This window comes from Hippopotamus amphibius, chromosome X, assembly GCF_030028045.1.
Source record: "Hippopotamus amphibius kiboko isolate mHipAmp2 chromosome X, mHipAmp2.hap2, whole genome shotgun sequence".
NCBI classification, from domain to species: domain Eukaryota; kingdom Metazoa; phylum Chordata; class Mammalia; order Artiodactyla; family Hippopotamidae; genus Hippopotamus; species Hippopotamus amphibius.
The window spans coordinates 76493297-76515531 of NC_080203.1; the positions used below are offsets into that span (position 1 = coordinate 76493297).

The following is a 22235-nucleotide window of genomic DNA, read 5'->3' on the forward strand; positions in this document are numbered from 1 at the left end:
CAATTAATTCATGCCATACTATAATTAATCTCAAAAATCAAAATTGCACCTTTATAAAATGTATTTTTACACTGAAAAATTTTCTATACCCACATAAGAAACAGGCTTTCCTTTGACAACAACAAAAAGTTAAAGTCAGGATTTACTTAGCTTTCTGAATCAGATAGAAGGAATATTTTAGTCTAAAAGATAATCATTTCAAAGGTTTTACAATAAAGGAAATTTCAACTAAACTCCTAGTGAGAAGGATAATGGCTTTCTGAAAAGCCAACAATGAAAAGTCAGGCAGCAATAAACCTATAATAAAAGGTAATACAGCAGACCTGAGCAGGGGAAAGCAACACAGCAGAAAAGGAAAGTGTATTTCAAAGAACCACTGTGGTAATTTCAGTCCAGACTCTCAAGTGTTGATACAACAAAGACTCCAAACAGAACATTCTCTCACCTGTCAAAAATCCGTGCCTCTTTCAAGACATTTCCTAAATTGATATAAGCATCCAGAAAATTGGGGTCAAGGGTGACAGCCTAAAAATTCCAAGATAGTTACTTAGAGCAAGTTAGGATTTCAGATTAACTTCCCAATTACAATTTTTTATTCTGAGATAATTTTATACCTCCAATTACTTTTTCTAGTATAATTAAATCTTATTTCTTTCATTTTTAAAACACGATTATTTTAGTACCCACTCATTATTCACAAATCTCAATGTTATCAAAATAACTTCCCATGCAATGGAAGAGCAAAATGTGTCCCGAAGGGAAAAATTTTAAATTGGGTCTGCTCCAATTTTATTGAGCTGAATACTTCTAATGGTTGGCTCTATTTTATTCTCAATTAATCAACCTAGCTCTTCTAAAAAATAATGGCAGGAAGAAGCAGCAAGTTCTAACTGAAAAAGGAAATATATACCTCAGTAACTACAATTGTATACTCAGACCTTAGTATGATATGTAATTAGAGCTATATACTCAATAAGATACATTACTTCAAGGGGATACTAACCATTAAGTGGTTTCATTTAAATAGTTCTGAAGCTGTCTTAAAATATGACCAGATATATCTACAGCAGTAATTCTCAACCCTGGCAGTATATTAGAATTCACCTCCTAAATGGTGCCTGGGTTCCATCACAGGCCAGTTAAATCAGACTCTCTGAAAATGGGGCCAGAGTATCTGTATCTTTTACAAGCTCCTTATGTGCAACCAAGGAGAACCACTGAGCAAGAGAGCAGATACTCTTAGAATGTGATAAATGGAAACCCAAACTGAAACACTGAAAAGGTAAAGGTAATGAGTAACTGTGAATATATTTAAGATTCATTAACAACACTTCCTCTTCGCTGAGATGGCAACTCTGCTGCACTTAACTTACATTGCCTATAGTGATAGATGCCTACCCCCAAAATTTAACTTTTTATTATGGAAAATTTCAAATATATACAAAAGCAGAGGAATATAACAAACCCCCAAGTCTCCATTACCCAGCTTCAACAATTAAAAAATCATGTTCAGGGACTTTCCTGGTGGCGCAGTGGTTAAGAATCCACCTGCCAATGCAGGGGACACAGGTTCAATCCCTGGTCTGGGAAGCTCCCACATGCTGCAAAGCAACTAAGCCCATGTACCACAACTACTGAGCCTGCACTCTAGAACCCGCAAGCCACACTACTGAAGCCCACGCACCTAGAGCCTGTGTTCCGCAACAAGAGAAGCCACAGCAATGAGAAGCCCACACACCGCAAGGAAGACCCAACACAGCCAATAAATAAAATGACACCAAATAACATAAAATAAAATAAAATTAAAAAATCATGTTCAATTTTATTTAATCTATATTCCAACCTAACTCGCCCTCTTCCCAGATCATTTTGAAGCTAATCCCAGACATATCAGGTTCACCCGAAAATATTTCAAAATATATTTCAGGGACAATACAGGAATACTTCTTCCTCCTAACATAACCAGAATACCAATATCACACCTAAAAAAAATGACAGCAATTCCTTACTATCAAATATCCATTCAGTAGTCTAATTCCTGATTAACTTTGATTCAGGATCCAAATAAGACCCATACAATTAATATGTCTTTGTGAATTTCTTTTAATGTTTTAAATTAAAAGTTTCATCTAAATCTCCATTTTTATTCCTGTAATTTGTTGAAGAAATCAGATCATTGTCCTATACAGCTTCCCACAGTCTAAATTTGCTAACTGCCCCCCTATGGTGTCCTTTAACAATGCTTATGTTTCCCTGTCCCACGTATTTCCTGTAAATTGGTAGTTAGAACTACAAGCTTAATCAGATTTGGGTTCTTTTCTCTTTTTGCAAGGGTCCTTCACTGGTGGAAGTATTTATTTCTATCACAAGGTACAAAATGTCTGGTTGTGTCTCTTTTTTTGCCACTGATAAATGTCTAAATTTATTATTGGTGATAATCTGATTCTATCATTCTTACTTCATTTATTAGCTGGAACGCTGTATAAGGAGAAACTTCCCCCTTTCAACTACTGGGTTACCCTGACATCCAGTTCATACAGGAGAGAGAGGACAACTGTTTAACTAGTTTTCAAAATGAGTTGCTCCTTATCTTCCAAAGATGACCCATGAATTTCTTCTTAGCGTAATTATGAACTCATGAATATATGTGAATATATTTGATAAGTTTCAATATATTTCAGTTATTATTCCCACTGATGCTCAATTTCCATCTTTAGCCAGTGGGAGCCTTTTCCAGCTGCCTTCTGAGTCCTTTTGACATAAATATATCAAAACTTGCTTGCTTTCTGGCATGACAAGGCACTCGAAATTAATTCTGTACATTTCCTGCCCCAGATCTGGAATCAGTCTTTCCACCAGGAAACCCTGCTTCTTTACAGTAAAGCTGCCCGTTTACAAAAAGAATTTTTAATTACTGAAGTACATTTTAGTTCTATTATTTAGTTCTAGTAGAAAAAACCCTGCATACATAAGCATTTCATAAATACTAATTATTAATTTAACAACTAACCTTTTCAAAGTGATGAATTGCAAGCCAAATCTCCCCTTGTGCATTGAAAACACAGCCAAGATTACTCCAAGCTACTGCAAAGTTCGGTTGCGTCTCAATTGCTTTCAAATAACATGCCTTAGGAGGGGTTAATGAAAGAAGATGGGAGGGGAAGGAGGTAAAGGGAAAGGGGAAAATTTATAAAGGGAAAAAAAAAGATTGGGGGAGGGGGGAAGAAGGTGATATCATTATTCCTTCTCTGACCAGCCAAAAGTGACCCTGCAGCATAGGCTCGCTTGCGCCAAAACTAATGCGCTGCCACAGCTGGCTGCTCCTGCGCCTGCGCCACCAGAACCCAGGTGCAAACCACCATGTTCAGTTCTGCCAACCAATGACCAACCCTTACACTGGGACTTAACCAGGAATTCAACTGCCTTAAGACTCTATGCTGGACTTCTCTTATCTGAACACCTAAGGGCTCCTGCTATGCTTTCAAGTGGTATCTAGAAGGCGACACTCAGGCTAATAAATTCTCTCCCACCTCCCCCACCCAAATTTCCCAAAGTGTGTTCCAAGATGTGTTCATAGTTAACACTAGAAAAAAAGGATTTCATGATCAAATAAATTAGGAAAACAGAAAACTGGTTTCTTGACTACAGGACTTCCCTAAGCCTTTAATAGTATATACAGGGTTCCCTGAACTTAGTTGACCATGAAACTCTTCTTTCATTGGACATTTTATGAGAATACCTATAAAACACATTTTGGGAAATGCTGCTCTAAATAAACAATAATGTTCCTCACTAACATCACAATTATACTACTGAGGAGGAAAATGGTTTTCTGCCAAGTCAGATGTCATAAGGCCAGGCTATAAGTCACATCCTCACAATGCCCCTGTCTCCCAAGGGGGTCTGAAGCTGAAACCTCATATGACAGGATTGCACCTAGGTTGAGGTCCCTGTAATGCGAGCGCAAACATCGCTTGCGCAACCTAACAGCATCGCACTGCGCAATCGCTGCGAACTGCTGCGCTACATAGAACACCCCTAGACGCAGCAAACGGCCAACCAGATCCATTAATCTACTAGACAGGCCCATAGAGAATATTTGTTTAATGAGATTAGTTGGACTCGAGGTACGTTAAAACCCAATTTTATCCAAAAAGGCTACAAAATAGGACTGAGGGAGCCAGTCAATCAGATTACTCATCTAGTCAACCGTTCACAGGGGCTCATTCGCACGCATTGCGCATTAACGCTGCGCAGCCTTTGCGCTACTGCAGGGTCACAGCGCATCATCAGAAGAGCAGAATGCTGCAATCCAAACAAAGAAGAAAAAAGGAAAAAATGAACAACAAGAAGAGTTAGAAGCTTTTACTAGTAAATTATCTCTAATAATTTTTAATATCAATTAACTTTTACTTATCTTTGACAGAATTGTGGCTATAGTATAAAACATTCTCTTACATAACTTGCTTGTAAATAAAATTATTTTAAGCTGTTTCTGAAGCCACAAGACAGAAGATTCAGGCATGGAGGCAAATTGTTTTGCTGTGGCAGTTACAAACCCGTTACCATATTTCTCATCATGTGACTTTTCGGTGCGTTCCTTGCTGGAAGAGGAGGAGGTGTGTGTCTGCCCTAGATCCAGGCCTCGAGCTCCCTTCAGCGAGGCACCTTACGCATGGAATAGGAGGTTTCACCCACCTGAAACCTTCTAAATACAATATCAATGGTGAAAAACCAAAAACAAGAGAGAAAATAAAAACAAGATCATTAGTAAAAGTTCAACAAAGCAATTGAAATTCTTTGGATGTCTATTACATATGGGAATGAGGACAGTCTCAAGTCTGTAATATGGGAAACATGCAGAAGGGAGAGGGTTAATCAGGGCTATTGCATACAGCAGGGATTTTTGCTGGAAGAAAGGCTCTTCATTTTCTACAAAGACAACTTAATTTTGCTTCCATCTACTAGGAATATGCTGGCTTGAATTTTCAAATGCACTGATTACAAAAGAAATACATTGCATTTCACTCAAGAGTATTTTCTTGTTCACTAAGTTCTCACAAAAACAGAATAACATTTTTCAAACTAGGTGTCTCCAGAGCTCTGAAATAAAGAAGTCAGCAACCTAAGGCAGGCGCAATGTCTCAGCCTAAACCGATCTCTAAAGCTGCAGTGAAGTGCAATTCATGTTAGCTGTCCGCTTGGTGGGGTGACAATTAATAGACGCTTATCAAATATTTGGTCTATAAATTACCAATAAGATTTATCAGCTAAGATTAAAATCAATTACAATTCATTAGCTGGAAACCTACATAAGGTTAATCCAAAGTGTCAGCAGAATTTATGAGCTATGCACTTAAAACTAGTGCCTTTTAACATTAGGTGGTGCTGAAAAGCCTTCTCCCTCCCTGGATGAAGCAGTCAAACAGACAGCTACGCTGCGCATACACTCCACGTATTAGCATGCGCGTGGGGCTCAGAGCAACAGGTGGGAGTTTCAGAAGCATTCTGGTTTCTCCCCACTCCTCACCCCTGCAGCGCGGTTGCGTAAGGTGGCTTGTAACAAGACAATTTCATTTATAAATTTAATTTAAAATTATACCAAAAGCTTTAATAACCCAACCTGGTGTTCAAATTCATTATTTGGAAACACAGAATGCTAAAAGCCACCTTTCCACTTGGGCAAGTTTTCTTTCGATCAGTCCATTTCCCAAACAAACCAGCTTTGTCCTTCTGACTTTTTTTTAAGGAGGTGGGGTGGGGAGGAATAAAAGAAGGAAGTAAGGAAGAAAAGAAGGTAGACAACTAGGATCGGAAAAGAGGAAAAAGGAACTTGGGGAAGGGAGTGGGGACAAGAAGGGGCAGGATGTTCCAATTATTAATTTGCAATCATTTAACAGCCTTTCTTCCACTGTAAAAAGGGTGAGGAAGATGAAGGGAGGAAGGTTAAATAAGAATTTTAAATGCCAGTATTACAGGGTAACATTTGGATGAAATTCTTCTCCACTTACAAGCCACAAAGGACTTAGAAGAGCAGCATTTTCAATGGCACCTGCATCATATAGGAGTCTTGAGCCAAATCACAGGCGCTCTGCTTGTCACCAGCAAGCAAGCCTCAGATTTGAAGGAATGTTATTTATTCCCACATAAGATCATGACGGAGCCCATTGTTATAAAGATGATCTAGCTCAGCAGAAAGGCTCCAAAATGTTCAGGTTCTTGCTTTACCCCCAGATTTAGAACAGATATGCCAAAGCCTGGCCCTGCTCTAGTCTGAGGCGATTCATGCCGTCAGTTTTTCTCAGTTTCAAAGGACTGTTTTGTGAAGATAGCTCAATGAAGAGTTGAAGACTTGGCAAAAAGTACAAGTTTCTATAACACCGATGTTTAAATGTGTTCTATCAAACACCTACCTTGGCTTCTTCCAAGCGACCCAGGGCTTTGAGCAGGTTCCCCAGGTCACTGCGAACACAGTACAAATCCTAGAAACCCAGAGATACTGTCATTAATTATCCTCTGTTCTGTCAACCAAAGATATCTTGAAATTACTTTTATGCATCTAGCTCCATCATTTTATTCTGTCAACTAGAGATACTGCTTGACAAATTTAAGAACAGAAACACAATCCCTCATCCTCGATTCCAAATTCCAAAAAATTTTAAAAACTCATTTGATGATTAAATCTGGCTTGAACTGGCATGAAGTTATTTACAGAATTTACCGATCCCATTTAGTGTGAATACTCATACCTTTTGCTGCAGAAATATAAATGTTTTACTAGAAGGTGCTGCTCCAAACCCACCTGGGAGTTATATATGGTATTATCATCTTTCTAAAATCCTAAAAATTCTGTATTTTAAGATGCATTTGATCCCACCAGTTTCAGATAAAAGACTATGGGCCTTGCTATAGCTTCTCCTCTCCCCAAATGTTAGTCATGTTAAAAAAGAAAAAAGCATCAAATGTTTGTTCAACTATTTTGTTCAAGGTTATAATGAACCACTACTATATCAAGGGTCAAAAATTTTCCATAGTGGAGAAAGTATTTAGCTGTGATTAGTTATCGACAAACCTACCCTTAGGCTGTCAAACATATTTAGAAACCTTGACTTTATCTCACTATTAGACAAAAGGATTACCATCAACCAAAGCTTTAATCCTGGCACCTGGCACTAGATTACTCATTAGTATTAAGTGCCACTAGAGTTGAGTGGGTGAATAATGAAAAGAAGTTGACTCTGCTTTTTATTAGTAGCACAACTGTGTTGCTAGTCATCTGACTCACCAGTCCGTTCATCAGTATGAAAGACACATCAGAACAGTGAGCTTAAATTTCTATTTGTCCTTGTTTGCCTTGTCAGTCAACAAGCAAAGACAATGGCAATAGGGAGTAAGCTTATCATTCCAAACTGTTCCGTGGGTCAAAGAGCCTTACACTAAGTCCTAGAAAGTGAAATTCTGTCAACTGTGCCAAAGTATCATCATATATATTATTCTATTATGATTTCCAGAATCAGGTGATTAATTTGACTGATAAACAGGTTTTGTGATTGCATATTATCATCCTTCCAGTGAATCACAAGTCAGCCAGTAAAGAACAGGCTGCCACAGAACACCCTTACGGTTGGCCATACTGGGTCAGTTCCATGAACTACCTGATCTGTCTGTCCATGGAGCAATGACTGGTACTTTGGGAGAAAATGGTGGTCTCCCGTGACCTCAAGCACAAAAGGCTAATACTAATCCTCATAGGTATCATTAACTGTATTACAGACTTAGCATCTTCTAATGAGTCTAAGTATTTTTTAACCCTATTTATATTCTCAGAAGTAAAGAATTCTATAATCTTGCTATATACTTAGTATGATTTTTTTCCCCTAAACTTTAAAGGTTACCTTATGTTTTGACAGACCATAACTGCACAATTCAACCTGTTCATACAAATTCCTTCTGCTATATCTGATTATTGTGGTTATACATCTTTGGACTTTTACCAATTCCTATGCCTTTTCTGAGCCATAATAATCAGAAGTCTTGCAATAATTTTCCAACAATGACCCTAATGGGCTATACTTCTTAGCCAATTGTTGCAATAATTTTACCCTCTAGTTTCTATAAACTCTTGCATGGATGCCATCCAAGTACTGACAGTGTATGTATCTATATTTAGTTATATCATCTAGACCCATTACAGTATACTAAATCAAGTTAACACAATGCCCATAGTTAAAAACAGATTATCTTCAAGATCACTATAAAATAATCAATAAGGCAGTTTTAAAAAAAAGTAAAACATATGTTAAATATAATAGTGAATTCCAATTCTCCCATTTGGAATCTAAACCTTCATGCATGAATAACTAATTTCTAGAAAATTCAAGGATACCACTATTCTCCCCAAAGTTCAAAACCTAAGACATCAATTCCACTTCATTCATCACATCGAAACAGTATCTGCTAAGAGAATCACATTTCTCAAACCTGGCCCATTGTATCCATTCCTAGGTTAATATCTTCTATGCAAACCTTTATTCAATAATATGCCTGGAACTGTAGGGAAATAAATTAATAGAATCCTTATCTTCAAAGGGCTTACAATCTATGTGGAAAGACAAAACACATACATATTAAACAGCCACATAGTGGTAAAGAATTTTAGAGAAATAAATAAACTCAAAGAAGAAATTTAAAGCTGGGCCTTAAAGGATGAGTATGGTTTTGACAGACAAAGGAGGAGGGCACTGTAGACAAGGGAAAACAGTACGAATAAAGTTAAGGAGATGGAAATGAGTAAGAATGTCCTATATAACAACCCTTTCTAAGATAGCGTCTATTTCCCGCCTTTCCTCCTAGAGCCCCCACGCCCCAACCCACACCACCTATATACACATGAAATAAAATCAGGTTGATAAAAGCCTACAGTAGTTCTCAATTGCCTCTCAAATTAAACTCAAACTCCTCAGCCTCTCTATTCTTTCTAAATCTTCCAATTGACTCTCCTCTACTACACTCACTTCTTATTACTACTTGACTCACCACTTCAGCCAAGGAAGTCTACTTGCTATTTACCTTCCTACAGAATGCTTAGGTTATAAGCATCCACTCAAGAAAATCTTCTGATTAATACTCCCTAAGAATAATCATCTGAGGAGCTTACACCTTTTTCCCTTTACAGGTCAGGTCCCTGTCTCATATTATAATCCACAACTCCCCTCCCCTCAACACATCTCCCCAATTCCTAACAAAGCACTGCACACACAATAAGCCCTCAAATATTTAATTTGCACACCAAACCTTCAAAAAGCAGAGCAGAGAGGGATAAAAATACAGTCAACCCCCTGCAGCTGCAGCAACCGTGGACTCGGAGGGCCAACTGTGCTACACCACTTTATATAAGGGGCTTGAGCACCCACAGATTTTGGTATCGGCAGGGGGTCCTAGAACTAATCCCCCACGGATACTGAGGGATGACAGGATAAGGTTTTCTACCATTTAGCTGTATGAGTGAGGCTCACAACAGTAACAAATAATATGATACCACTTGATAACAAATAATATGACAGTAACACTTGATAGCGAGGATGCCAGTAGCTCTTGGTGATATGCATCCACAATCAAAAGAGAAGCAATGGTTCAACAACCTATAGACTCAGAAACAGAGCTCCTTAGAGCAACTCAGGGTTATAGACACTATACAAAGAACATTTTCTACATAATTCATAAAACGGATTGCCAGGTATGGGCAACTCTAGTGAGTCATTGTGTGAAAGATTACCAGCTGCAATAGCACCTTCAAATACAATGGACTAAAATTTTAATGAAACTATTAAATCACCCAACATTACAGAAGCCAATTCAGAATGTAAAAATATGAAACAGCTCTACTTCTTAAAACTTCTATAATCAAGTCACAGAATAACTTCTAAATTGGCATACCATCAGCTTAAAAAGACAAACACTATTGAAAACACGTTGTCAAGACTACCACCTTAACATTTTGCTTTTTCTCTACTGCAAAACCAAAATAACCTGAGTTTCTTTAACTATTTTTCATAGAATGCCAACTACATCTGTGATTCAGGCCAGCAATGCACTGCCAACAACAGGACATTTTAGGAACAGATTCAAGATTCTCTGTCAGTACTAAATAGACAAAGGCATTTGACAGCTTAAATCTAGTTAAGATTAGATACCCTGAAATGAATTAAAACATGATCACTATAGTATGTTTAGGTGAAATCAAAGCAGCAGGCACAATCCCTTTTTCTTTCCTGCTGGTAAAGACAAAGAAATAAAGCAGCACCTTCCACTAAGAGAAACAGTACCAGGTGGGAATGCATAGCTAGCTGTTCAATGCCTTCAAGGGGTAGTCCCATGATTTATTTTAGTATTATCTTACTTCTTTGGTGGGGCACAATGATAAGCTTCCTGTTAACAGTTTAGATATTGAAAAGCATGGTTCTGTCTCCCACTTTAGTTTTTCCTTCTCATCATCCTCTTACAGTTTGGTATACAGTCAGCAGCAATGACTGCTCTGCCATACATGTAGGCAACTGGAAACCTGAGCAAAGGGGATCAGAGTTCAAGATGTTTGGGCCCACGGCTGTGTAAGAGGGCACAAGTGAATGTAGACGCAATCAACAAGTGAAGAATGGAACCAACGGTAATTAATAAAGGGAAAGAACTTACTGTGACAATTAGGTGCACAAGTGAGCCCTGAGCCCTGGCAAGAACAAGGTCCAAGCCCCAATGGCAGCACATACAGGGTTCCCTAAAACTTTCTGTAACTAGCTAGTTGGTACTGCAATGAAAATTACAAGAAGTCACTCAAATTTACATACATATCCATTGAGTATCTCCAAAAGGATACATAAGAAATTAGTTTCATCAGCTACCTCCAAGAAGGGTAGCTCGGAGACTTTTTAACTGTATCCATACAAAAAGCAATACATAAAATTAAAAATTTTGCTCTCAAAATTAACTGAAAAAACAACTGTTAACAGATATGATAAAAAATGGTTTCAGATCTTTGCATAAACTACTAAATTAAGCTTCAGTTTTCTACCCTTAAAATAAGGATTAAGGGACAGCAAAATGGTTTTCAAACTGGGCTCAAGGGCTGCCTTGAGGGGTGGGTGCCCTCTGGGTACATCTTCCCTTTTCTATCTTGTATTTCTTCTCTCTTCAGTGTTTCCTTTCAAGATATTCAGACTCGGGTTTTAAAATCCACTTCACTATTAACTAGCTGTTTGATCCCAAGAAAGTTACATAATCCCTGAGTCCGTTTTTAAGTGGTAAAATTGGAACAGATACCATCTACTTTGAAGGATCATTGTGAGCTTAAGAAAGACGAATGTCTGATTGGCACAGTGTCTGAGCACATTGTAGACTTTCAATAAATGGTAGCTATAATAGTTAAATTATTAACCACTTCTATGGCTGCTGCAAAGCTAAATGTTGATGACGTAGCTTAGAAACATTCTTAAATTTTTTCTGGATTCCTATAATCCCTTTATCACTTTCCTTATGTCTTATTTCCCTAAGTACATCAAAAGTTCTAAGGGCAAGTCTTACTTTTTTGTGTGTACCTTTCAGAAACCCTAACACATTGTGAACTTAATGTCTGCCAACTGGGCCTCACTTGTTCGCTGGAAAACATCTGCAATTTAGACAAAAAAATTTTAAGGACTAATCAAAAGCCTGGTGTACACACTATCACCACTATTCTACCACTTCTAATCATGTTGAAAGAAAACAGAATAGGATATTGAGGGGAAAAAATTTGCTGCCTAGTTTTCATGTCACAGATCCATATATTGACATCTTAACTATTCTATATTATAGATTAAGGCCCTTCTTCCATTATTCCTTGAAAATCAATTAACTGTTGCAAACATGTTATAGCAGAAGTTATCCAAATTTAATCAAAAGAGTCCAAAGAAACAACGTCACGTGTTCTGTACTTTTACGGGCATTATAAAAATAGATGTAGAGTTTCTTGCAATAAGTTTTACGCTGTCTAATAACTTTCTAGATAAAACAAATTTTTTAAAAACTTAACACAGAACTGTGTCAAAGCAATTTCACCATTTAAGTAGACAAAGCATTTCCAAACTCTTGACTTTATTCCCTGCAAAAACCTATTTTAGTGTCTAAAGTATCAAACTAAGTTTCTTTCTAGGATTTTGTGAAGGGAAAATAATAACCATTAAAATTATACTCACAGGATTGTACTGAAGAGCAGAGACGTAAGCTTGTACTGCCCCTTCCATGTCGCCTGCTGCTACCAACGCAGCTGCCAGGTTAATATAACCATCAATGAAATCTGGTTTGAGACGCAATGCATGCCGGTAATGCTCAATTGCTTCCTGCAACTGCCCTCTTTCCTTGTACACATTCCCCAAATTCGAATAGGCTTCTGCCAGAAGGGGGTTCTGTTTAATTGCCAGAGTACTAAAGTGGGCAGATCTGGAAAAGGGGAAAAGTGTTCATGCATGGGTATCATGGTACAGAAAGAAGGTATGGCCCATATGCAACTCAAACAGTTTGTGAAGATCCTGTGTATTGCTCATTATATAATAACACATCATCTTTTACCTAGTGCATAGTAAGAAAAATTTTGGAAATCAAAGTTTTTCAGAAGTGGAGGCATTCCAGATTTCAAACTGGAACACTCTTTTTCTTATGAGATTACCAAACTGCCTCCTTGTAAACCGTGATCGTTAAGATCAAGAATGAAAGTGCTATGTGCATGAGTCTCATTTTCCATTTGTTGATAAGATTCAATGACACATCTTTAAATGTCTAAATAAGCCAAAATGACAATTTATTAAAAGGACAAGAACACAGATTCTTCCCTTTTGACTAATTCAACTAATTAGCTAAAAGTAGCACATCATAATGACAATGATGGCACTTGCAACTTGAATCACACATGCACCTCCTACCACAGCATATACACCACCATCTCTGAGCATTTCTGTCCCTCTCAAGCTGACACATCTTACAAAGGTAAGACTAGATGCTCAGATGTATACTAAGGATAATTTATTACCTAAATAGAGTTTTTAAAAAGCAGCAGACATAGGTGGAAAAAACTAGAAAAGGTCCCTAGTCATACTGATAATATAACCACCACCACAAAAGGAGGGAGAAAAACTGGTAGCTGGGCATGTCACAAGTGGGCAAGAGAGCAGATGTACATTGGGTGGCTCCAGGTGAAACCCATTACTGGGAAAATTTCAAGTTCAAATATTTAAGTATCATTTTTCAAGCTCAGCACCCAGAGGCAGCAATCACCAGCATCACCCCCACATCTCCTACCTGTCCAGCCTTCGACACTGGAAGTGTATAGATGAAAGTAATAAAAGTACACCAGTATTGTCTGGCTCTTGTCTCCAGAGCTGCATGCAGTGTCTCTCAGCTGCCTCAAAATCTCCTGCCTGATATTCTCGATGTGCCAACTCAGCTAACCCTTGGAAGGAAAGCATACGTTTCGTTGGTTCTGGAGAATCATCAAAACATTTGAGGGAAGGAGGGGGGAAAACAAAAAGTTAGAAATGCAAACAAAAAAATGTAAAAATATGGTATTTTAAACTTAAAGATGAAAACGCTTGAAACTATGTAAAGCACTAGAGTGTTCTGCACGTTATTGATACCCCCAAATTAATATCAGGTGCAGAACTGGCATTTTTAGAACTCACCCATTAACTTTCTTGCCCAGACTAGACAGAAATATCTACATCCAAATGAGATTACATTTTATGACCAAAAATACTTTGCACTTTTAAATTAAATCAGAAGTAGCATCTAAAGATTCACTAAACATTAGTCCTTATACCTCAGTCAACACAGAAAAACAAAATATAAAACATGTGATTTGCAAAGTCACATAGATTTAATAAGGTCAAAATAACCTACTGGGAAACAATACTTTGTCCCATGTTTTAGGTTGGATCTGTGGGGGGTGGGTACTGGTAACAATCTCTCTCTTAACCTGGGTGGGGACACCAGATGTGTGGTTAGCTCAAACTTATATCGATGCTTTTGTATATTTCACAACTTAATTTTTTAATTAGTTTAAGGGCAACACTAAAAACAAGGATAAGGCAAAAAACCCTAAAAGTCAAGGTGCTATTTTTAAAACAGCTGAAAAACAAGATGAATTCACTTGCCAAGAGCGAAAATATTTAAAGGGGTCATCAAACATTTTAAACAAAGACCCAAGATTATATTGTTCCTCTACCATCCCAAACTCACACTGAGACCAAATTAGCTAAATTCCACCCAAGCTGGTTTAACACTAGCATTTTCCAAAGAGCTCTGATACTGACTAAAGGATTAAAACACTGCAAACAACGCTGTATAAACCAAGCAGTAACCTACAACAGCAATGATTTTTTAAAAGAATGGAAAAACACTAAAATATAAAACCATTTGATAAAGTGCGACAGAATTAATAATAAATGAAAGCACTTTTTCTGTGTGTGACTTCGTTCAGATACATAAAGATAAAGGATATACAGCTAAAGCCCAGAAAAGGAAAACAACAACAAGCTGACTAAATCTCAATTGTAAATACTTAAACAATCATACATTACTGGGAATTTGACCATAACATTTTCACTAGGTAGTTAGCGTTGGAAACCTTGTACAAAATTACTTAAATTCTACCAAGGTCAGAGTGACAAGCTCAAATTTGGGCCTTAGACCCCCAACCATTAGAACTGTATACACAGGAAAGCAAAGTAAATTTCCTAACAGAATGCACAGCTAGCTGACCACTAACGGAATTGTAGCGAGACCTGCATCCAACTCTGGGGGCGGTTATATCTCTGGAGAGATACTAGAAAATCACATTTTAGACAAGCCTCTAGAACTTCGCAGCTCCTTATTTTAACACATTAATTACTTTATCAACTTTTCAAAGCCGCCTATCTGCTATTGTAACATTCGAAATAACAACTTCCTCAAATAAAATAACACGTAGAAAAGGGCAAGCTCGTACAGGAGAATCTAGGACAGAATCTAAAATCTTTAAAAATCCCCGAGAGGGAGGGGAACACTGACTAATAATTAATCCCACTACCTACAGTCATGGATAAGACACAATTGAAGATTCACCTCAGTGTACAATGTCCAAAAACAATAAAACCCATGACACATCTCAACTGAGAAACCAACAACAAAAAAACCAACAACAAAATAACCTCGTGGGAAACCTTAGAACCTCAGCCCAATTCCCCGCTCGCTCCCGCCCCAAAATGCCTCACTATGGAAAGGCAGCTGAAGGACACTCCTATAATTTGGTTGTTTCCTTATTTTTAGTACCAAACGCTCTCGACTAATTGTCTAAAAGGGCAACCGCCTTGCACTTGTGCAGCTACACTCCAGTTGCTTTACAAACTCTTCAAGCAGGGATGAAAACTTAAAAAAAAATACACCCCCCTATGAATAAAGAGATACCGGGCTGAAGAATGGGGATGGAAGACCCAGAGGCGGCGGCGGAGGAATACAGGGAGAAAGTAACAAAGCGAGAATTCGGCGGACAGGATGGTCAACGCCAAAGCCCCAGCACCAGGGTGGTTTCTCCCCAAGGGTAGGAAGTGGACCGCAGGGCTGGCAACGTCGAGAAGGAAAGGGTGTGGCTCCCCGCGGGAGGGGAGGGAGGACAGGGTGGGAAATCCAGGCTGGGGGCGGGGGGGGGGGGGTATTGGGCGATGGCAAAAGGAGTCCTTGGAAATTTCCAATCGAAACCGGGGCCGCTCAACCAAAGACACAGCAGAAAGGCGCTGCCCGGCGAGGTGCTGCTTTCAAGATCCCCTCTTGCCGAGGTGACTCGGAGCACACCCAGGAGCTTGTGCTCATCTTGGGGTGATGCAAAGTGAGGCTATGATTACAACGGAACGGCACCCCCCACCCCACCCCCCAGGCCTCGACTGACAGAGGAGGACCAAATCGGGCTAAGGGGAGCGGGGTGGAGGAGGACGTGCAGAGGGAAGAGGAGGGGGCACTGAGCTGAATTAGGAGAGAAAACCGCTGCGAAGGCGAGTGAAAGGCAGCGAGAAGAGCAAGGATTCCAATGCAGTCCATTCCGAGACATTCTAAAAGCGCACGTGTGGAAGAAGCGTCCCGAGAGAGCAGAAGGCTAGGAAATGCCTAAGGTTACAAAGCAAGAAAGGAAGCAAAAAGCAGGCGAGCGAGAGGAAATGTTTAAGGAACCGACAGCAGAAACCCCAATCAGATGCCGGTAGACGACGAAAGGCTCAGCGATGCCACTGATGTAATGGGGATGGCTAGAGGGAAGGAAGGGAGTGATGAGAGGCAGAGGACGGCGCAAGACCCCCAAAGGGGCGTCTGCCAAGGTAGAACGGACACCGGTACCTGTGCTGTCGGCCACGTTGCCCACGGAAGACGCCATCTGGAGCTTTTTGAGAGTGCGAGGAGGGGGTAATTGAGTCCTGCTGCCGCCACTACCGGTAAGAATGTTTCTAGAGGTAGCAGTAAAAGGCAGCAGCCGTACCAGTGCTTTGGTAGGCTTAAGCGGCGGCAACAGTTCCTGGCTTCGAACCTTAGGAACTCTGGTTGGCCATCTACCTCTCACCGTCTTGAAATGGCGGCGATGGCTCCTCGGCCGAAACAACACGGACCGGAACTACTTTCTGTTACAATCAAGTACCAGTGCGGAAGTAGCGCAGAAACCAGCGCCACCAACAAAACGACTATAATCAAAGTCACTCGCTTCTATGTAACCTTCCGCGCAGGACCCATTGCGACAAGCACGATTATGTCGAGAGCGCATGCGAGCAACCTTGTCAGCCCGACTCGCAGTCAGGGCACTGTCTGGGGCAGGAGCGTTCAAGTTTTTTACTAGCGAAGCGGAGGTTAAAAAGAAACCTATACACATGAAGGGTACATTTTTGCCCAAGTGGTAAAGTATAGCCTACCTCCTAGCCAAGAATGTAGATTTTAATAGAAATGCCAAAGGCGTCTACAAAAGTTTCATCAACTTTATTCGTACAAAAAGGGATACTTACAAGGCTGATGAATCAATTCTGAGCAAGTAAACTTAAATGGTTATATTTCAAAAGCCGGGATTCAAAACCATGGCGGAGAGGGTTCCAATTTGAACACATCTTAATTCTGATTCCAGCCATTGATTTCATCAAATGAGAAAGATTGAGAGTTTCAGAGGGCCAAGTGAACCCAAGCATCTCAGATTTTGGCCATATAGCCCGAAATTTCCAAATCCTTTTGGTGTTTAGGATAGTTTTGCCCACATTATTACGGCAAAGGCTTCATAACTTGGGGACATGCTAAGAGTTTGCACTCCAAAGGGAGCAGCCATAAAAATGTTAAAGACGATTCATATTCGTCAAAATCCATGACTCTTCTGAGTTGTGACTTCATTTCCACCACATAGCTTTGCAAATCATTACAACTGGTGATACCATTTAATTCAAGGCAGCTCAACAATGATAAATGGATTCATATGCCATCTACCTAAACCACACATCTAGATTGAGACTAAATTGCCTCCACTTCCTTGAACAAATCAGTTCTTTATGACCCGCCTGCAGTTTCAAGTCCACTGCTCAGACATTTTGTCACATGGGTATTAATTTAATTTATATCTCATCTCTTGTTCCAGAAAGGATTTAAGGTAGCTTGCCGCATCAGCAAGAAATTATAAACCAATGGAGGCAACAAGTTGGATCTCTCAGAGCCTTTTTATTTCAAAAAAAACACAAAGTCCTTGATCTAAGAAAACAAGTCGGTGAATTTCTTCAAAATATTTCTGCTACCTAGCCATCTGACTACACACACACACACGCACACACACACACACAAAACCTTAAGTCCTCAAATTTTGCTTCAACTTCTTTGAGACAGTTTACATACTGTTAATTATGGATATGAGCACAGAGGAAATTTGTAATATTAATAATTTCTTCTACCACATCCATAATTAAGAGTCAGATGCGGTGAAAAGGACAAAGTTCACTACAGAAACTCTTCTGTAAATTGGGCACCAACCTCTTAATTTCGTTTAACTGGTAAAACCTTTCCCCCCACTACTAGTGCTCCATCTGTGGTGAATAAAATCAGCTTTTCAACTTTTAGAACAGACTTCTCAGATTCCACTGGCAGATGTTTAGGCCTTACTGATTAGTGGGTGCCAGCTAATTAAGTAAAACTCTTTTTCTTGTTAAATGCCAGGTTATGTTCCCAGCCAGGCAGGCTATATGGCCCATCCATACTTGTGGTCTAAGTTTCCTTATCCTGAGAGAAGAGTCAAAGGATGCTGCTGTGGAAAGCTGGGTGGTGGAGCTCACAGTGATTCAATAAGGAAAAACCCCTGTTGGAGTCTCAAGAACCCCCTCCAGGTACCTTCCAGCAGTAGCACCTGGAGGGTTTAGTTTGAAGGACTTATCAGATAACCCCATCTTCTTTGGCCAATCAAGTAACATTTACTAGAGTCTCTGTGCAAGGCACTGTGGGAGACACAAAAATCAGCAAGACAAGATCTTTGCCCTCAAGGAAATTGAAGCCCAGTTAGGTACACACAAAAAGCTACTAGAGCATAAAGCAGAAAAGTATTAAGGTGATAAAATACATCACTGTCTATAAATATCTGAGGAAGGAACAGTCACTTCAGGCTGGAGGAGGGTGACCCAGAAGGCCTGACCTGGGCATTGAGCGGGGTGCTTTGGTGTGTTCTCTTTCACACTGATTTCTATTTGTTTTTCTCCCTTTTATGGGCAGCAATTCTCAATTCAGAATCATCTAAAATAAACCAGCCGCTTCTTCCACCACAATCCCAAACTTTGCCACCTTAATAACACCGCTAATAGTGTATTCGTTTTCTGTTACTGTCTCGCAAATTGCCACCAATTTAGCGGCTTGAAATAACACACTTTTCGCAGCAGTTGCGCCGGCGCTCGGCGAGGGAGCAGAGACACGCCGCCGCCGCCGCCGCCGCCGCCGCCGCTGGAAAATGGCTCCAAAGGTTCAGTGAAGCTGGAAAAATGCATAGATGTAGCACCGCAGGTTCTCCAGATGTTTGGGGATAATATTCTAGGGAGAGATCGACCCCCACACTCCGGATTATCTAACCAGTCATAACGAAGAAAATTCCTTTTAAAACCTTCCGGAAATCTTTGAACCCGAATAAAAGTAAAGAAGAAACTGATTTCATGGCAGCACAGCAACCATCACTAGCCAGTGAGTCTGGAAAACATGATTCCTTATTCGGTAGTTGCTATGGTAAAGACATGGCCAGCTGTGATATCAACAGGGAAGATGGAAAAGGTGGCACAAAACAGATCAAAGAGTGAAAGCCTAATGGGTACATTAAAAAGGTGGCTTTCTGCAGAACAAAAGCAGAAAGGCAAGAGGAGCACACCCTCTGGGAGCTCTGCCAGATGAGGATACGTTTTCCTCTCCTCAGCACCAATAGTCTTTAAAGATGTGAGAGCTCAAAGACCAATAAGGTCCACTTCCCTTGGCAATCATCACTACAAACTCTGAAGAGGTGTGTGTCAAAATGGAGGAAGTGAGATTCAAAGCCTTGGTTCATTCTTCCCATCCAAATCCAACACAGAAGGATGTCTGAAAAGATTTTCACAGTCTTCAGACTGAAACTGTGTGCCGAGAACAAAATAATTCATTCGGGTTCAGAATCTCAGAAAAGAGATTTGCATCTTCAACGAACGTGTTCATTTGCAAGCACAATGAACACGTGCTTGTAGTTATTGGACTTACAGTCTCAAGACTGCGTTTGGTATTCTGTGCTTAGAAATGAGAGGAGGTACGCTTTGGAAGGATCACCTAGCTAATGTCTGGACAGTTCTCCCATGGAAGTTTCTGCAGTTCCTTCTCAAGTGGGAGAGAACTCTTTCTTCAAAAATGAAAACCAGGACATAGTCATTGCCCCCAGAGATCTTTGTGGACCAGTCTGTGTAGGGCTTGTTCATTGGCACCACTGGTGTCACATTGCAAAGCCCAAGAGTGAGTCATGATGATGTACCACACTCTTGCTACCTCCAATGCAGAATAATCAAATCCAAAGGAACATTGGTGGACTTACCAGCACAAATGTCCATGTGTCTGAAAGTATATGTGCTATCATTTGAATTTTGATCCTGACTCTGCTCCTGTGGCTGCAAGAGTTTATGACTCAATGGAAAGTAGTGGTCCTATGGTGGTGACAAGCTTTACAGAGGAGCTGAAAAAACTTGTGAAATAAGGAGAGTGCTGGGGACCAATCACATGCTAGGAGAGAGAAGGAAATCTAGCAAATGTGCCAGATGGTTCTTTTCTTGCTCCAGCTAGTTCTGATGACCCTTATCTTTTAAGCTCCAGCTTTCACTCCCATGGTAAACACTTCACAGTAGAATTGAGCACTCAAATGTTAGGTTTTGCTTTTATGAACAGCTAGATGTGGATGGACAATTTGCTGATCTAATTAAACATTCAACCAGGGACTCTGAAAATGGAGCTTTTGTTATTCAAGGGCTCAGTTGCCTGGATGTGAAATTTTTTTAAAGATTTATTGTTTATTTACTTATTTTTGGCTGTGTTGGGTCTTTGTTACTGCATACAAGCTTTCTCTAGTTGTGGCGAGCAGGGGCTACTCTTCGTTGCGGTGCGAGGGTTTCTCATTACGGTGGCTTCTTTTGTTGTGGAGCACAGGCTCTAGGCATGCAGGCTTCAGTAGTTGTGGCACATGGGCTCAGTAGTTGTGGCTCGCAGGCTCTAGAGTGCAGGCTCAGTAGTTGTGGTGCACAGGCTTAGTTGCTCTGTGGCATGTGGGAATTTTCCCGGCCTCGGGCTCAAACCCGTGTCCCCTTCATTGCCAGGCGTATTCTTAACCAGTGCGCCACCAGGGAAGCCCCCTGGATATGCAATGTAACCTCTCAGACTGACCAATCAAGTATCATGATTCCTGCAGGTGTGTTCTTTGCAATACCTGTGGTGTTTTATGTCAGTATATCAGGATAGACTTATTGCAAAAACTGCCTTTGCCAAACAAAGTGAAGGATTATTGACAGGAGAAGTATTACTGAAAGATTAGGAGAACCCTGCATCTTGCATTTTGGATTCCAGAAAAAGAGATTGAAATATAGCTTACAAACTTTCATTACTATCAAAATCTTTTACTGCCATAACTGTTAAAGATTTAAGTGAAAAGAGTAATCCATTTGTTTAGGGGTGGGGAAATATTGCCAATGTGTCTTGAGTTTATTTTTGGTTCTTTAAAAAGGAAAGGCTTGAGGTTGGAGAAGTCTTCTGTCATATGCAAAATAATCACAGTGGAAATTATCAAATTCTCCTTAACCTGCACCCACCAAGTCCTTTGCTGCTATCCATTGTGATTTTTATGCATCAAGAACACATTTCATATATATGCAACCCGAAGTAAAGTTAAACAAAACTTTTAGAATAAAAATTGTGGTCTCTCTGGATGGCCTATTTTCAAAAGATAGTGTTGAAGAAACATACCCAATGTTATAAAATGCAGAATTTATATATACACTAAAAATGACTTTCAATCTCATACTTTGAAAGATTTGGAATTATGAATTGATATAGCCTGTATGCAGATCTGCAATATATCTTTTACAACACTCTTTTCTAAATTATTTTTAAGGTTGGGCTAATTTTTTGGTCGTGAACATTTGAATTTTTCTATTGCCTTCATTTTCATCTAGTGGTTTGTATAGTTTGTAAAAATGGCCTTACATTTAAAAATCTTGAAGAAATGTAGCCCACCAATTTAGAAATTGTTGCCTTTTCTGTCTTTAAACTCTGACACAAATGGACATAACATATAAAGACCTATGGAACTAGAATTATTATTAAAGAAATATTACATGAACTTAGATTCCTATGACAGCAATTTTTTGCATCTATACTTTCCTCTGGCAAATGCTTTATCTCAATATCCTCAGTTTAGTCAAGATTTTCTTTTCTTTTAATTTATTTATTCATTTATTTATTGGCTGTGTTGCGTCTTTGTTGCTGCTCGTGGGCTTTCTCCAGTTGCGGTGAGTGGGGGCTACTCTTTGTTGGGTGCAAGGGCTTCTCATTGCTGTGGCTTCTCTTGTTGCGGAGCACAGGCTCTAGGCACATGGGCTTCAGTAGTTGTGGCACTTGGGCTCAGTAGTTGTGGCTCGCAGGCTCCAGAGCACAGGCTCAGTAGTTGTGGTTCATGGGCTTAGCTGCTCCACGGC

At 39.8% G+C, this 22235-nt stretch overlaps 1 protein-coding gene and 1 pseudogene across 2 annotated transcripts in view; one reads left to right on the forward strand and one right to left on the reverse strand.

Annotated features, from left to right (window-relative positions):
- The window catches only part of OGT (O-linked N-acetylglucosamine (GlcNAc) transferase), a 34269-nt gene extending 17635 nt beyond the window's left edge, over positions 1 to 16634 (reverse strand). The window contains exons 1-6 of one of the 2 annotated variants that reach the window (XM_057719250.1): positions 16384 to 16634; positions 13324 to 13474; positions 12225 to 12468; positions 6414 to 6482; positions 3011 to 3127; positions 446 to 525 (exon numbers count right to left, since the gene is read on the reverse strand). In XM_057719250.1, the coding sequence (XP_057575233.1) occupies positions 446 to 525; positions 3011 to 3127; positions 6414 to 6482; positions 12225 to 12468; positions 13324 to 13474; positions 16384 to 16420 (698 nt within the window). In that variant the 5' untranslated portion in view covers positions 16421 to 16634. Of the gene's footprint in view, positions 1 to 445; positions 526 to 3010; positions 3128 to 6413; positions 6483 to 12224; positions 12469 to 13323; positions 13505 to 16383 lie in introns of both variants that reach the window. The other variant, XM_057719249.1, reaches the window with a different exon arrangement.
- Positions 16635 to 16799: 165 nt separating this feature from the next.
- Positions 16800 to 21068, forward strand: LOC130841492 (suppressor of cytokine signaling 6-like; annotated as a pseudogene).
- The last annotated feature ends 1167 nt before the right edge of the window (positions 21069 to 22235 follow it).